General features: G+C 42.3%; 2 protein-coding genes across 4 annotated transcripts in view; both read right to left on the reverse strand.

The window, feature by feature from the left end:
* The window catches only part of LOC119651134 (nitric oxide synthase), a 359,499-nt gene that overhangs the window by 184,687 nt on the left and 159,597 nt on the right, over window positions 1-15,215 (reverse strand). For both annotated transcript variants that reach the window (XM_038054529.1, XM_038054528.1), the window contains exons 3-4: window positions 14,107-14,243; window positions 13,872-14,034 (exon numbers count right to left, since the gene is read on the reverse strand). In XM_038054529.1, the coding sequence (XP_037910457.1) occupies window positions 13,872-14,034; window positions 14,107-14,243 (300 nt within the window). The remainder of the gene's footprint in view (window positions 1-13,871; window positions 14,035-14,106; window positions 14,244-15,215) is intronic.
* On the reverse strand, window positions 5,041-6,131 carry LOC119651136 (chymotrypsin-like protease CTRL-1). 2 transcript variants are annotated; one of them, XR_005249423.1, is made up of 2 exons: window positions 5,666-6,131; window positions 5,041-5,613 (listed from the first exon to the last, which is right to left on the reverse strand). XR_005249423.1 is itself a non-coding variant. In XM_038054531.1 (2 exons), exons 1-2 carry the CDS (start codon window positions 6,026-6,028, stop codon window positions 5,599-5,601), a joined length of 336 nt encoding a protein of 111 aa, XP_037910459.1. In that variant the 5' UTR covers window positions 6,029-6,131; the 3' UTR covers window positions 5,041-5,598. The 2 variants fall into 2 exon arrangements, 1 of the variants encoding a protein (XP_037910459.1); XM_038054531.1 differs by having other exon boundaries at window positions 5,708-6,131.

Consider the following 15,215-nt stretch of genomic DNA (forward strand, 5'->3'; position numbering starts at 1 on the left):
CAATGACGAAATCTATGAGCGATACCATGACCGTCCGGTTGTGGATAAAATCCGGCTCGATAGGTTACGGTGGGCGGGTCACTTAATACGTATGGATGTGGATGATCCCGCCCCGAAAGTCTATAAGGGCAATATCTATGGTAGAAAAAGAAGACGAGACTGACCCTGCCTAAGATGGAGTGATGGCGTAGGTCAGGACGCCAGACAGCTTTTAGGGATACCGAATTGGTGGACCTCGACGCAAAACCGGGATGTCTGGAGTTCCTTATTAAGGCAGGCCTAGACCGGATACCGGTTGTTGCGCCGTTGATAATGATGATGATCAATATTATTTATTTTTGTTATCGGTGACGTTCTTCATGTCGCCTTATCCGGAAGAAGTGAAACTATGGACTGGGATGTGTTCCCTCAAAAACGACATGGAGTTTGGCCAAACATCTCTGGATTTGGAGGGAGAGGCAAGTAGAGTTGGACTAAAGATGACCACCAACAAAATCAAGGTTCTCAGTCTGACGGACAATCGCAGTCTCCCTATCTTCATTAATGGGCACGGCATTCAAGACATCTACCAATTTATATATCTAGGAAGCATGGTTTCTGCCGACGGAGACATCGAACTTAATGTTGCCGGACGCATTAGTAGCGCTACATCCGCTTTTGCTGCCTTGTCTAAAACTTGGATACGGTTAAATCTCTGGATTTAACTTATTGCTAAGTTTAGTTAGGACAGCTATGGTGGTGTCACTTTGGCTTTCCGTAAATCCATTCGCTTCCGCCAAGTCAGCTATGTTTCCGTCGATGACGTCGTCATAGCGGAAACCGTCAACCTCTCTTCAAATTTTGTTACTATTTCGGTTTCTCTCGCTCCCAGCATCTTCAAAAGGGATTTTAACACGGTGTTGGCAGGCTTCCCACTTTTTGTGAAAAATATGACAACGTTCTCACCATGAGAGATCTGAATGCCAGATCCATCAACCTGAGTGATTACCTCAGCAATGGCAAAGGTCCTGATTTATCTTCCTTAATATTAGTATGCCTACTTTTTACAACTCACCGTCAATGTCAAACCAATTAGCTCGGTTCTGGACATTGCTCTTGCTAATTCTGCCAATCAATGTTGGCAGTGGAACCTCATTACGAGGTTAATATCTAATAGCTACCACACTCCCATATGCATCTCCACGCAGGTGCCCAATGTCTCTCCTAAATTCAAGATTGATTCGATTAGGTAAAAGGTGCAGATCAGCAACTTAGTACAACAAGAAGATATTCCTACTCTAACGAACCTTTTGAAAAGGGAAATTGCGGTTGCAACTAGACTTTGCATTAAACACGCTGGCCAACCAAAGAAGTGATGGGCTCCACAGTTTAAGTTTTACTTTAAAAGGGAACAAATCGCATACAGACATTTTAGAACTAGGTCCACAACTAGAAATTTTCCTTTTTTTGAAGAGGCCCAACTTGGGATCTAAGGAAGAATATTGGATATCTCGACTATCTAGGTGGGCAATATAGCCCCTCTCCCTCTCTCTCTTCCTGATGTCCTCAAATATCCTATGGTGTCTCTGCCATTCTCTTTAGAAGAGCTCAGTGCCGTTTTGCTCAAGCACAAGCGTGCCTCTGCCCCTGGTGCTGACAACATCACTTATCAATGTGTACACTAGTTGGCGCCAGAAGTCCTCTCGGTTTTCCACAGAGGCATAACCTCATCTGGTGCAATTTGATCCCACCGGAGGATTGGTCCATTATTTGGGTAGTATCCATTCCTAAAGCTCTAAAGAACCCTGAACTTTTGACGAGTTACCGTCCTATCGCGCTCATTAATGTGTTTGCCTAACTATTAAATTCGATGATCAAGGTTAGTATCAATAGTTTCATTGATGATTAAGTCCTACCGGCCAACTGTTACGCGTATGCTGCAGGCAAATCTTCGTCTGCTTGCATTAATGACGTTCTGTTGCCCATCTCGATAGCTAAAGGGAGAAATCACCAGGTTCTGGTTGTGGTGCTGGATGCGAAGAATGCCTATGGAAAGGTGGATCTTGCGACCTTTTATGACACAATGTCACGTTTCCGTTTTCCTGCGGACGTTGTTTTATGGGTGTCAAGGATAATAGGGTCCAAGTTACACAACGGCATCCCCCGAGGACGCCTTTTAAGTCCAATGATGTTCAACCTCTATATAGCATCCCTGCATAATAAATGTTCTCTTGTATTGAAATTTTCCAAGGGGGATGGATGTGCCTGCGTATCTACTGCCGTCGGAAAGGCTGAAGCTGAAATAATCCTAGAAAGGATCAAGGAACACTTCGAAAGTTTGGTCAACAGAGGGCATTGAGGGAACTTTAAATACGATTACCCAAAAGTACACGTATTTGCTGAGGATTTGTTTAAAACCTGTTTGTTCATCATAATCACCAACGGCACAACAACCCTTCCACTCTGGTCTTGGCATGCTTTTGTAAAGAATCCTAAACACTCCGGTTTGGAACCGGACGTCCACCAATTCGATATTCTTAAAAGCTGTCTGGCGTCCTGGCCTACACCATCGCTCCATCTGAGACAGGGGCTATCACGTCTTCTGTTTCTACCATAGATATTTCCCTTGAGGAATATTGAGGCATACATGAATGCTAGCAAGATCATTGTCTTCTACAGTATGAGCTTTGACCTTATGGTAAGACGATTTGTAAGTTCAAAAAGGCTGTGTTCAATAACTGTGGATTTCGCCGTCGAAACTGTTTGACCTACCACTTCCCCCAAATTCTAAATTCCATTTCCATTTAAATATTTTAAATTTTAAGATGCAGTTTTTAAAATATAGCGATAGGATCATCAGCCATTTGCTTTCACATAGACTCGCTCTTGCTGCTTATTATTGGGCACATACTACACATATCCATCGTTTGTTTCTGGCTTGAGTGATCTACAAATTGTTTTCGTAATGGGAAAAATATGGTACAGTTTTTGCGTTTACCGTCGTTTGGACCTAACCCCATGGTCTCCTTAAGACCTTAAGACAGGGATTGGTTTTATGACCGCAATTAGAACTCGGCTCTGACAAGCAACAACGATACCAAGCTATATTAGGTGCGTGGCGCTACATTTATACTGGTGGATGCAAGATCCACTCAAATCTCTACCCAACTGCAGGTTTTTGGCCCGAAGGTTTCTTTTCCGCTTGGAAGTAACCACAACCCGCATGAAACAACCACTAGGGGTCAATTGCTCATAACCGGCCTGAAAGAACGTGCCTCAGGAATTCTCCTGAAACATATAAATTAGGTGGGCTTTCCCGGTCCGAATAATATCAGATAACCTCTGGTGAGTTTTCGCTTCTTCACTTATTTTTTCACTTCAGACGTGCAAACGGGCCAATCCTAATTAGCGCTTGTATTCCGGCCAGTAAGCAAGAGTGAGTGCAACGTTTCCCGGTGCCACCACATGAGGGTGCTGCTCGGCCACTTGATGCTGATTCAGTCGATAAGGTTGTTGCCTCGACAACCCCAGAGCGGCAAAATCAGGGACAACGAAAGCGAAACAGTACTTAAGGGGTTGCATCTAAGACTTCAAGTAACGTCGGTGTAGGCTCAGAGGAGAAATATTTTGAACCCTCACGTATGATTTAACAAAACTTCACTTGTGCTTAACCGATGCGTTGGTCCGTAGCGCAACTTGGTTACCCTGCTCCCAGGGCAGAGGTGAAGTGGTGTCTGATGAGTTGGGGGGGCTTGGATCGGCTGAAGGAAGTGGACTGGTAGACAGTTGAACTCTGAGCTAGTGAAGAGCTGTCGCCGGCATAGGACGGTATATGGACACTGGGAAAGGTTTAGTGTATTTGAGATTTTAAACAGCGAGAAAAAGTGTGTGTGAACTACCGGAGTCGTCAGAAAAACAAAGAAGAAAGTTTGGGGGTCATTCGGCGGGATCGGCGAAGAATTGCAAATGAAGAACTGCGGTTCTGCTCACTACTGAGCAGATGATTCTCATCAAGTTAAGCTCAGATAGCAAGTATTCTTGAGGTATAGATTTTCCACGCAAGCGCGAAATTTGATAGCAAAAATAAGAACCTAAACGAAGGAATTGATGACCGTCTTGGATGTGCTCTCGAGTGGAAATATTCGTGAATTTTCTGTTTATTTCAGTATATTTTTTAAGGTTTTTTTGTAAAACAAAACCTTATTAAAATTGGTTTACTGTATGTCTTTCTGTCCATCACACCCATTTTTCTCGGAAACGGTTATAGCGATTGACACCAAATTTGGTGGAAGAGTGGGAACTGTGAACGCTCACGAATACCTGGAATTTAAAGGGGGGCGGGGGGGGGGGGGCAAAGGGTAGTGTACATTTTTTTTTTCCAAATATAGTCATATGAGGTATCAAATGAAAGCGCTCGTTTAGTACTTTCCGGCCGCGCCTAATTGCACACCTGAGCTAGGGAGACCATCGATTGAAGATGCGATCTATCGTCGATCATCCCTCTCCACGCATGCGGTCGAGCACTCATTTGTTTGTTTTTATTTTTAATTTCTAAGTTTAGCTCGGGTGTTGACCTTTCAGCAGGTTTGCAGGAATTCCTGTAAAAAAAGTGGCTGAAGGTTTCATTCAGGGCGGAGGCAACTCATCAGACACCGCCTCACCTCTGCCCTGGGACTAGGATGACCACAAGTAGCTCAAGGTGGTAATCGCTCCTTTATATATACAAGTGAAATCCGCCTTTATAGTCAGGCCCAAAATGGGCCCAAATGAAATCTTCATACAAAAAAAAATTGCCGTATTTGTTCATCTTTCAAGTTCTGCTGCGGACCAACGCATCGGTTAAGCGCACGTGAAGTTTTGTTGAATCACACGAGAGGAATTAAAATATTTCTGCTCTTAAAATCTTAGATGCACTCCCTTAAGTACTTTTAGTTAACCGAAAAGTATAGTTATACGACGCCATCGCACAATGATGAAAAAGGAGCTAAGCTTAATTAGGCTTGATTCAAAAACGAATGTAACCAATCTTCTGCATGAAATCTATTTTAGTCATAGTTATTCTTAAAGAAGGGCTTGATTTATTAGTCTTAATACTACAAATAAAGACATAAATATTTTTATGGCTACAAACAATTCACTTGCATTCCACAAAACTTGCTTTGCAATAATTTCGGATAATAGCTTGGCAAAGGACTAATATTGCAAAGGGCGGCGTCTTTAACTTCAACGAGCCATTCCGGACAGAATCTGTCTTATCCGATTTGACGACTCTATAACGCGAAGCGTCCAAGTCCACTTGCTTCGCGATCCATGAACGAAAACGCACTATGTTTGCATACTTGCCTCTGCCAGTACTATCATACACCGAACAGACGCCATAGACGAAATATGGTGGCAGAGCATTGATCAGAGGTCCACCAGAATCTCCCCTATATACAGATACTCTTTGCTGTCGAACGCAATAGCATTCAATTTGAGTGCAACATTTGGCCTCAATGATGAATCTTGCGGATCTGAGGAATCTCTCAATTGGTGGCTCATCACCAGTAAACCGAGAGTATCCGAATCCCAAACCTATGCATCTAGATCCAACCCCCATGCTCGCTTGAGCTACGGTAATCAACGCGACATTCGCTGAAAGAGAAAATGTTCCGTTTAAGGTTAACATAGCGACATCATAGGGTACGAGAGGGCGGTGTATTCCTTTAGCATTATTATGGACCCGGACCTTGGCAACTCTTAGTATCTGCTTCGATGAAGGTGCTTTATCCTGGGGCTTCCTTGCGGGGACAATATCTCCTGCCACAACATAGAACACTCCAGCCAAATTACTCAAGAAACAGTGTGCAGCCGACAAAACATGCCCAGGGCTAATCAAAGACCCTGAGCAAAGGGGAAATCCACTTTGGTCTTCGATTACGACTACAAACGGGAACACTCCGAGGGCTACTTTCGTCCCATTTACCATTCGAGTCGACATGTCATCTAGGGTATTGCTCCAGCAAACCTCATGGAAAAGTATGAATAAAGTCAACCAAAAGTTGTACATAGCCAAATTTTTAAATGAATATAATAAATAAATGGAAAATGAAAACCGAATACAGAATTTTTATTTTTACTTTTTGCTGCATGAAATTTTCAATTATGGAATTGACATACGTAAATGCATTGTAGAAATCGAAGCCAGCTGGTTGCGTGCTTTGAGTTGTAGATTTTCGTTAGAAGCCCTTATTTGAGGCCATTTGAAGCGGCTGCATAAAAACTTTAGAATGCAAAGGAGTCTCTTAAATCTCACCCCCGATCAAAACAGGCCTTGCTTTGTAGCATATATTGCCTCCTTGTCCTCAGTCATGTCATTAAATGGAAGACATTGAATGACAAGCTGTGCACCCTTTTGAATTATAAAGATCACACGCATAGAGGGGTTTGCTTTTCTTTCGTGGATTCATAAGTATATGTTAGTATGTCTTGCAGGCGAAAAGGCGGAAATTGACCTTATTCACACCCGCAGGAAAATGATTACCTGTCAGTTTTTCCATAAAAAACAAAAAAACTTTGGCAAACAGCTATCATTGCTATAGGAAGTGAAGATTTGTGGGAATTGATTCTTCTGTAAGAATTTCTCCTCCCCGATTTCAATTCTTAGACAGGGGGCAACTAGAGGCGACGAGATGTGACTAACAACTTTTTAGGAATTTCACTACATCATGCCATGAACAATCAGCCTTTGGGAAGTGTCCTAGATGATCTGGATGAATATGTATTTCGTCATTTTTACAAATTTCGGAACAATGGCGAAAGTTTGGTCTTTCTTGGGGTACAGTGTTTTCCGATGCCTAGGGGAAACCACTGTCCAGCTTCAGCAAGCAAGCAGCAATTCGTCTAAATAAGAATCCAGGCAAACCTCGACGCGTACTATCACTTCCGGGCAGATGTACACTGAGGTCATCGGCATATTGGAGAAATTCGATGGGGTTATGACTGATAGCGGGCTTAGAAATGTGCAATGTGGAGGGCAACAAGAGAGCTAAGGAAAGGACAAAGACGTGTGGGATTCCAGGAGAAATGAAACATGCATAGGAGAGCATAAACTAGTCCATATTGCCATAGGGAGTAGAACTGTTACCTTTTGTCAAGAAGGCAGGCTATTGTAAGTGGCTTGTGGTTAAGTCCGACAAGATATCGAATTATAACGATGTGTTTAGCCAGCTGGTTTGCTCAGTTGATGAACTGGAAAATTAGGATAGTAGTGTTCCCATGAAATTGATCATTTCATAGGTGGTGAAGATTGAAAGGATGAATACAAGCTTGTAACGATGAATACAGAGACGATTCTCATTTCCAACTTACGGAGAGGTGGGCGTTGAGCAGGCAACGATTAATTAAGGAGAATAAGAAAGAACTAATATTTACAAAGCAATTCTCGGTAATAATGGTTGTGATGTTATCAAGCACGGTCGCCCTTTTTGTTATACTATGCAAAACGAACTTTTGCGATTGTTGGGCTAGATCAAGTTATTTGTAATTGGTGGTGGTGGTGAAATAGAGCTAATGAGCCAGATTAAGCAAAGTGGGTACTTGAATAGGACAGTTTTACTAGTTGCTTGGACAGATGATGTACTGGATTTAAGGGACTCGGTTCATGCATTCACAGCGGTTTCGAAACTTCGGTCAAGCATGTGGAATTTGGACTGTGGCTTGTGTTTGCAAGGACGACTGCTATTTTAGGAATATAAATTTGCCAAGTCGTAGAGAAATCTTTCGAAGTTCCCAGTATATATTATATAGGTTAAGTTCTATATTGGACCGACCATTAGGAAGATGATGAGTATTCAAAGCAAATATTGGGTTGAAGGTATTAATTTTTCAGAAAAAAAAGCATCTTTTTTTTGTTTAGCTATTGTCCAATTTACTAATGGGGTCGGCTCGTCATCAGTTGCTCGAAGTCAACTTTGCTATTAAACGCCAGGAAAAGATCATCTGAATAAAACAGTGTATAGGGCGCCAGACGTTGGATGCCCCGTGACAGTGTTCATGACAAGAACAAAAAGGAATGGTGAGAGGGCGCTTCCTTGGTGATCACCGACAGAGAACCGAAACGGATTCGATTCATCACTTGATTCGCAAGACAATCAAGGGTCGATATTGAGGTACGATGGTCTCATAGGGAACAGGGTTGCAGTCAGTGACGGTGGTAAAATGCCGGCGTCTTATCAGAATATAGTCGATTTGGATTCTACTTTTCCCGCTATAAAAAACAGGAAGGTCATGGGTGTCCGTAAAATCTACAATACGCTAGTCATCCTCATTACGTGCTCCAAACCCTTTTCCCCCATGACACCTGTTGTTGTCCGCCTTTTCAAAAACGCTTGCACGTGACTCGTCTTCATCGAGAAGTTGCCAAAGGGCACCTTTCTCGGCATCAAGTCGACCTGTCTTAAAAGCATACGCGGAGAAAAAGTGAATAGTGTGATCAGCTGATATAATGACGAGCGTCATCAGGCAGTCATCAAATCGTTCGATTTCTTTGATGGCGTCACGGAAACCCTCTGAGATGGCAATCCCAACATTGCATTGACTGTTTAGGCTACCAAGTAAAGAGACGTTTATAACTATTTTGACTGCATTCACGTTCTATATCGATTTTAGCATCAGCCTTTCGGGTTTCTTGATATCAATGCACCTTTTCCGAAAGACAGTTGCGAGTTCTTCGGTCTTTCCAGTGAAGATTCCAATATTTTAGGCATTTGTACGTATTTGATTTGCTTAGACTAATTTACCTATGTTCTGACGTCGTCCATGCGTCATAATCCCATGCCCATTTCTCGACGTCGACTGAAGTGAATGTCTTAGCATTTCTCCGAGGCTTGGAATCTCTCAACACGATCATTTTGTTTTTAACGACATTGGATGCATTTTCTTGGTCGCGCTGTCGCGGGAGCTGCCACCAAAAGAGATCAGTTAGGATTTCAGGAAGAAGAGTATCTACATTTTAATATTTTTTTGTACTATCTTGAAGGATGACGTCCCAAAGAAAATGTAAGTTTCAGTAATTGAATTACTTCTGAATTAGTTCAGCCATTAGTTCACGTCATTGGATACGCGATGGTACCTTAAGGAATAGCCAATAAGCCGTCAATTAACGTTGGTGGCGTTGGCGTTGGCGAAACAAAAGCGGATGTACGAATGATTATTCAGGGAGTTTGACCGCAAGGACGAAGGTATCGTGATATGTCCCGCAGAAGAAGAAAGATTTCAAGGAGTGGAACGTATTCCGTTCCGACTTTATATGAATGTTGTTCTTAATCAAGAAGTGGCCAAGATAAAACTAACATATCCTAACATTGCAAGTAGGGAATGCCGGGTAAACTGTACAGCAGGACTTCAAATCAGCCAGCGTTGTAACTGCTGCCAATTATTGTTTGTAGTCAATTGTACAAAAACTCGAAACTATTAGCTCGACGATGATTGTAAGCGAGCTACGTAATGGAGTGGTGGATGAACTGTTCAACCACCACTAGAGAGAAAACGTTCGTCTAATTCATCAGTTTAAAAATCATAAGTCGCAGGAGCGGGTGGAAATAAAGCCGAACTGGTTAAGTATGGAGGCAGCCAACTACAATAAACGGCTCATCAACTTACGTTAAACGTTTGGGACAGCGAACAAATGCCTGATTGATGGCAATGGCGCATCATCCGTTCCATACATAACAAAGGGGATATCACGCAGGACAGCACTTACAGAGGTAGGTAGGTAGGCTACTGCGTACCACTAATAAAACATTTTCCGCATACATCCAGGAAACCACCAGTTCATACCAAACAAGCGTCACGCCACTGTTCACAACGGATCAAATTGTCTTTCCGTAGCAAGCAATGGAAGATAAATTGGAATATGGCCATTAGTTGCATCTGTTCTGCCTGCGATACAGTAAGCAGGGTTAAACTATACACGACAATGAGAGAATTCAGTATCTCGACTAGGCTGATCGCGACCACTCTCCAGACCTTTCACGATCAATATCGGTTTGAGGCAAGGAAATCCCCTTTCATGATCCTTCTACCTCCCCTTGGAAAAATTGGTCCGTGGCATCTTGGTATCCTCATTATTTAGTTCTTTTTTTTAGTGAAGAGCGGTGGAGAGACTCAGTTCTTTGTATGCACCATATTTCCCTTTTGCTTACTTAAATCCCTTCTTCCTTTTTAAAGCTTTGTCTAACCCTATTCCATTTTGAAATTCCCACGAAATTCTAAAATTCAAAATAAATATATAAATTTTTTTTACATTTCGGAGAAACATTCGTTCGCCTCTGTTCTTGTTTACATATAATTCTAAATCATGGTGCATATTGTGAAATGTATGATAATTCTAACGTTTTTTTTCTGGCTTGTGACAATGGGCAGCAATGGGAAGGTAAGTGTTTAGTTGCAACATTCGAGCAAATTAGTCACACTTCTTTGTTAAGTATACCAAGTTGTACCCCATTGTTAAGAAAATTGAGGTTATATATCTTCCAGCGAAGACTTAAGTGGTAAAAGTGACTCCAAATTTATCACCATCGTGTGAATTGCAACTTCCGACTTCTCGATCCATATACTTTGCGACGTGACGCTGTTGGGGCGATCGAAATTGAAACTGGATTAGTGAAGTTTAGAGGCTAAAGATATAACTTGTAATCTGATTTTTGCTCAGACAAATATTTATATTCATCTATATCATTTAAAACACTAAAACTATAACACTAAACATTTAAAACTTCAACCTAGTGTTACCTGTCTCGTTGAATGTTTAAATTTTTATACACATTTGGTTCTCCAGCGCTTATTAAGATTTATGATTTCCGATGGGTGTGGGCAAAAGTACGATTCACCAAACTTAAGTTATATCCTGGAGGACCAACCCCGGAGTTCTGGGAGAGGGGTTTCCACATTTGTCAACCAATACTCTTGCTTTCGGAATTATATGAACATGAAGTTGAGATAATTGTTTTCGCTCTGAGGACTCCGTTCCTTTTTCTCTCACGCCAGCAAAATTCTCACTAATAAGGGGCATCCACCAATATAATACCCTGACGATGAGGAACCGCAAAAGGCGCTCGAAGATCTGGAGCAGAAGGACCATCCATTCAGCGAGATTTCGAAAGAGAAAAGCGAAAAAATTGAACGGTTCTGATCAGAAAACTGAAATTTTTGCAATAAAGAAAGCTTTCGAAAGCTAAAGCGTCATCAGCAGCTAAGACATCAATAAGGTAGACATCAACCCGGAGGCACAATTATTAATAATGGACTCAATTACGCGATTCGAAGGAAAAAATTATCATCGACATTGAAACTGCATAAAACCATAAAATCTGAAAAGGAGCGCAGAAAGGAAAGCAGGAATCGTGAAAGACTAGAAGAGCAAACTAGCTTGTTACCTTCAAGCTGACAAGGCGAAAAAAATACTGATTATTGGCAGATAGGATTACGACGAAGCAGTCACGAAGAGCCTGCAAAGCAGACACTTCCACGAATTAAGAACGAGCTCACCACTGGACTCGATAATACGGGAAGACGCCCGAGGAATGTTCAACTGTAATAGAAAACCCATCAGCGCTCAGGATAATCAACTCTTCTCTCCCTTGGCTCATATGCTTACCAAACTCGCATAAACTAAGTTCTACGACTCCAAGTGTGCAGTGGAGCCGTTTTTTCTCAAGTTCCAAACTGCATCCATATTTGCAAGCAGACCTTCACGGGTAATTTTGCCAAGTTTTTGAGTTTTTCTTACAGCTTTTCCCTCTTGCTGAGTGGCCAGAGCACAAGGCTGTCGTACGGAAGATGGTGGTTTAAATCTCACTGGTGGCAGTGGAATTTGTATCCCAATTTGACGTCGGATAGCAGTCGACTCAGCTGCGAATGAGTACCTGAGTCAAATCAGGGTAATAATCTCGGGCGAGCGTAATTCTGACCACATTGCCTCCTACAGGGTACTGTAATCCTGTAGTGAACCGTTACGGTCTTGAATGAAATACTCTAACACACTTCAAGGTAGCGCCAACGATTATTATTATTAGTAATCTTCGGTGAAATAACCATACGGGAGTTGTAAGTTCGCTCTTCAAATGTATGCCACACTTCATTCAGACACCATTATCTTACTGTTGAAAGAAAGAAGTCTTCGGGTTCGGCAAGGTGGAGAAGTCATAAGCGGAATGGACCATATATTCAGCAAGTATAAAGCTGATTCCAAGCGCATGCTTTGTAAGGAGGGAAAAGGACGACGACTGTCGGCATTTGGCAGGCAGCAGCAGATGCTTCATGAAGAAATGAGGTTGATGTAAATGAATCTAAACCATTGCGAGATCTACTCTCACAGACCATCTATAAAAAGGGAGTCGAAGTGGCCATAATCAGTAAGCCTTATCGCAACAAATGCTTTGTCAGTAAGCAACATACATATTCTTAGCGACCACCAGGCCGGTTTTCTCCAGAACCAAAATGGGTCACAGAGCGAGGTGCGTTCCCGCGGAGGTGGTAACTAGGGCTGGTCCATGAAAACCTTTGAAGGGGATGCACTTACAAAGATGCTATTGGGAGAACATGATCCCGATGGGGTCACTTTAGAAAAGGTAGCACAGATGGTGAGGCCCATAAGGAGAGCATGCGATGCTGCCATGCCGAGGTGGCCAATCCTGGCCAATAGGCGGTCACATTATTGGCAGAACAAAAAAATCGAGAAGTTACGGACTGCATGCTTTCGAGCAAAAAGGATATACTAACTATCTAGAACACGACCAGATAATCAAGCAAGTTTTGCTACCGAAGCCCAATAACAAATCAGCACATCGACCATCATGCCGCCCGATTTGCCTCTCGGAAAGGCGAGCAGTACATCGTCATAGCAAGAGCACCACAGGGCTCAGCGTTGGGTCTCCTCTTGTGGAACGTAATGTACGTGATGTCCCTATCCTTTCCGTGCGGAAGAGACCAGAATAATTAGTTTTGCATATAATTTTGTCGCGTTTGTAGTTGCGGAACAACTTAAAAATGTTGAAGTATACACTAATTAAATTATCGAGGCGAAAAAAGCGTGGCCCGAGATAGTTTAGCCTAACACTGCGGAAAAAAGAACAGATGCAGTCTTGGTTACCAACCGTAGGAAGAGGAATACGATTAGTATTCATGTGGGTGGCCACATGGTCGCTTCAATTGTCTCGAGGTGATGATTAACGCGAAGATAAATTTGAAGGGACACCTAGATTATGCCTATGAAAAAGCCGCATATACCAGCTCATCCTTAGCGCGAACAATGCCTAATATTTAAGGCCCAAGGTACAGCCGCAGATTAGTTTTGGCCGGAGTGGTTCGCTCAACACTATTATACGCGGCATCAGTTTGGGAGGAAGCACTAGTGTCCGAAGGTAAACATAACTTACCACTTAGTGGCGCTAAGGGTGTGCGGCACCTTCAGAACAATCTCAAGCGACGTGTGTCTCATTGCGGGAATGGTTCCGATAGACATTCTGGTAAGTAAGGCATGTTGTCTGTACGAGAAAAGGAAAATGAATCCACCCGAAAAGTATACAGAATGCCGAAAGGTGACACGGCGGGAGCCGCTAGAAAAGCGGCAGCGATAAAGGGATCGTTCGCAGAAGAGTCCCTAGACTCAAGGTTAACTATCAGTTGACTCAATTCCTGTCAAGGCATAGTGGTTATAGGAAGTATCTGCACCTACTCCCTTTTGCGCTGAATGCGATTATACGCCTGAGCACCCGGAGCATGTTATGTTTTACTGTTCAGTCGAATCATAAAAAAAACTTACCAAATGTTGCTAGTTTAACTAAGTTCATTTCTTGAAATGTCTTAATAAATGTCGACTATCGTCTGTCAGTAACTTTGTAATAACTTACCTGAAGCTTTGACCACTGAATCCTCCCAATACATCTGGAGGAGTTTCTCCATGCCAGCTTTGCGCCATAAATCAATTCTGTTTCGGTTAGGTGATAGCTGCCCGTTGACTCGATCTCCTTTTGGACTTGTTGCCAGCGAGCCTCGTGAGCAGGTGATGCATGTCTTGAGTGGCGATTAGAGTTCTCTTCTTATTATTTCAATTTCTTATCTTATATCTTATGTAAGATGAATTACCGTTTAATTGATGTGAAGTATTGATCTAAAAAATCCTTGGCGTGATCCAATACAGCGTCCGCTTTTCTCGGTTCCGCACTCGCTACAGTAAAATGCACTGTGCTCCCTAGACATGTATTACGAGCACATTGTAGAACCTAGAACAGATAGAAAAAGGAATATTTGAATTTGAGTGTTTAATATTTCAGAGTTAGTGGACCATTGTGTGTATGATTTCAAAGAAAGCAAGTTAAAACCAAAAAGGTAGGAGCAGTGATGCATGCAAAGTATGAACTTTCTGAACCGCATAGTGTTTGCAGATCCTTCAGGTTTACCTTTTGATGTCAGAAGAATCCTTTGAATAATAGAAAATGCTTTTGCACTGGTAAAAGGGATAAATTTGAAAAGCCCTTTTCTAGTATCTCAGTTCTGTTGCAAACAAAAAAAATGTCGGTTAAATTCCACCACAAAAGCAAAACTTCACACGCAAAAGTAAAATATTTAAATTAACGGCCAAAAGAATGTTAGCTTCCCCAATTCATCTTATTTTGGTTTGGTTACATATCACCTGACTTGAGGTTTATTTCTAAAAAATATGACATCCCATTTCCAAGCATCGCTGTTCTTGCTTCTCGAATTTTAACTCTCTGTTTAAAAACAGTGTATACATAGCCCTCCTCCCCCACGATTATCCTTTATCTAGCCGAATGACATCCGGTCGCCCTCCACATCCTTTGCCATTTTAGCAGAAGTACTCCATTATTTTGCCTTCTGCAACGGACAAAAGAACGACTGACGGTGAATGTGCATTGAAGAGTCCTCAAAAGCCTTAAATGTGGCCCCATTTGCCAGTTCATGTAGTTAAGATGCAACTATGGCGAAATGTTGGGTACAGTAGAAGCTCCATTGCAATGGTTTGTGGTATTGACTCTGCTCTGGAGCAATTCAAGTCCACGAATCTGCACAAAGTAAACGGATGAAAAGATAGAATTTGTACCGCCACTGACAACGAAGGTAATTTTAGTTTACTGCATTTTGTGACATTCATGATAGTCAAAGTTCAAGAGCCTGTGTAAGGTAAATCTGTTGCTGCAGTTTTTGGCAGCTTAGTGACAGCGCAGCACGCACTT

Source organism: Hermetia illucens, chromosome 3 (assembly GCF_905115235.1).
Source record: "Hermetia illucens chromosome 3, iHerIll2.2.curated.20191125, whole genome shotgun sequence".
Lineage (NCBI taxonomy): Eukaryota > Metazoa > Arthropoda > Insecta > Diptera > Stratiomyidae > Hermetia > Hermetia illucens.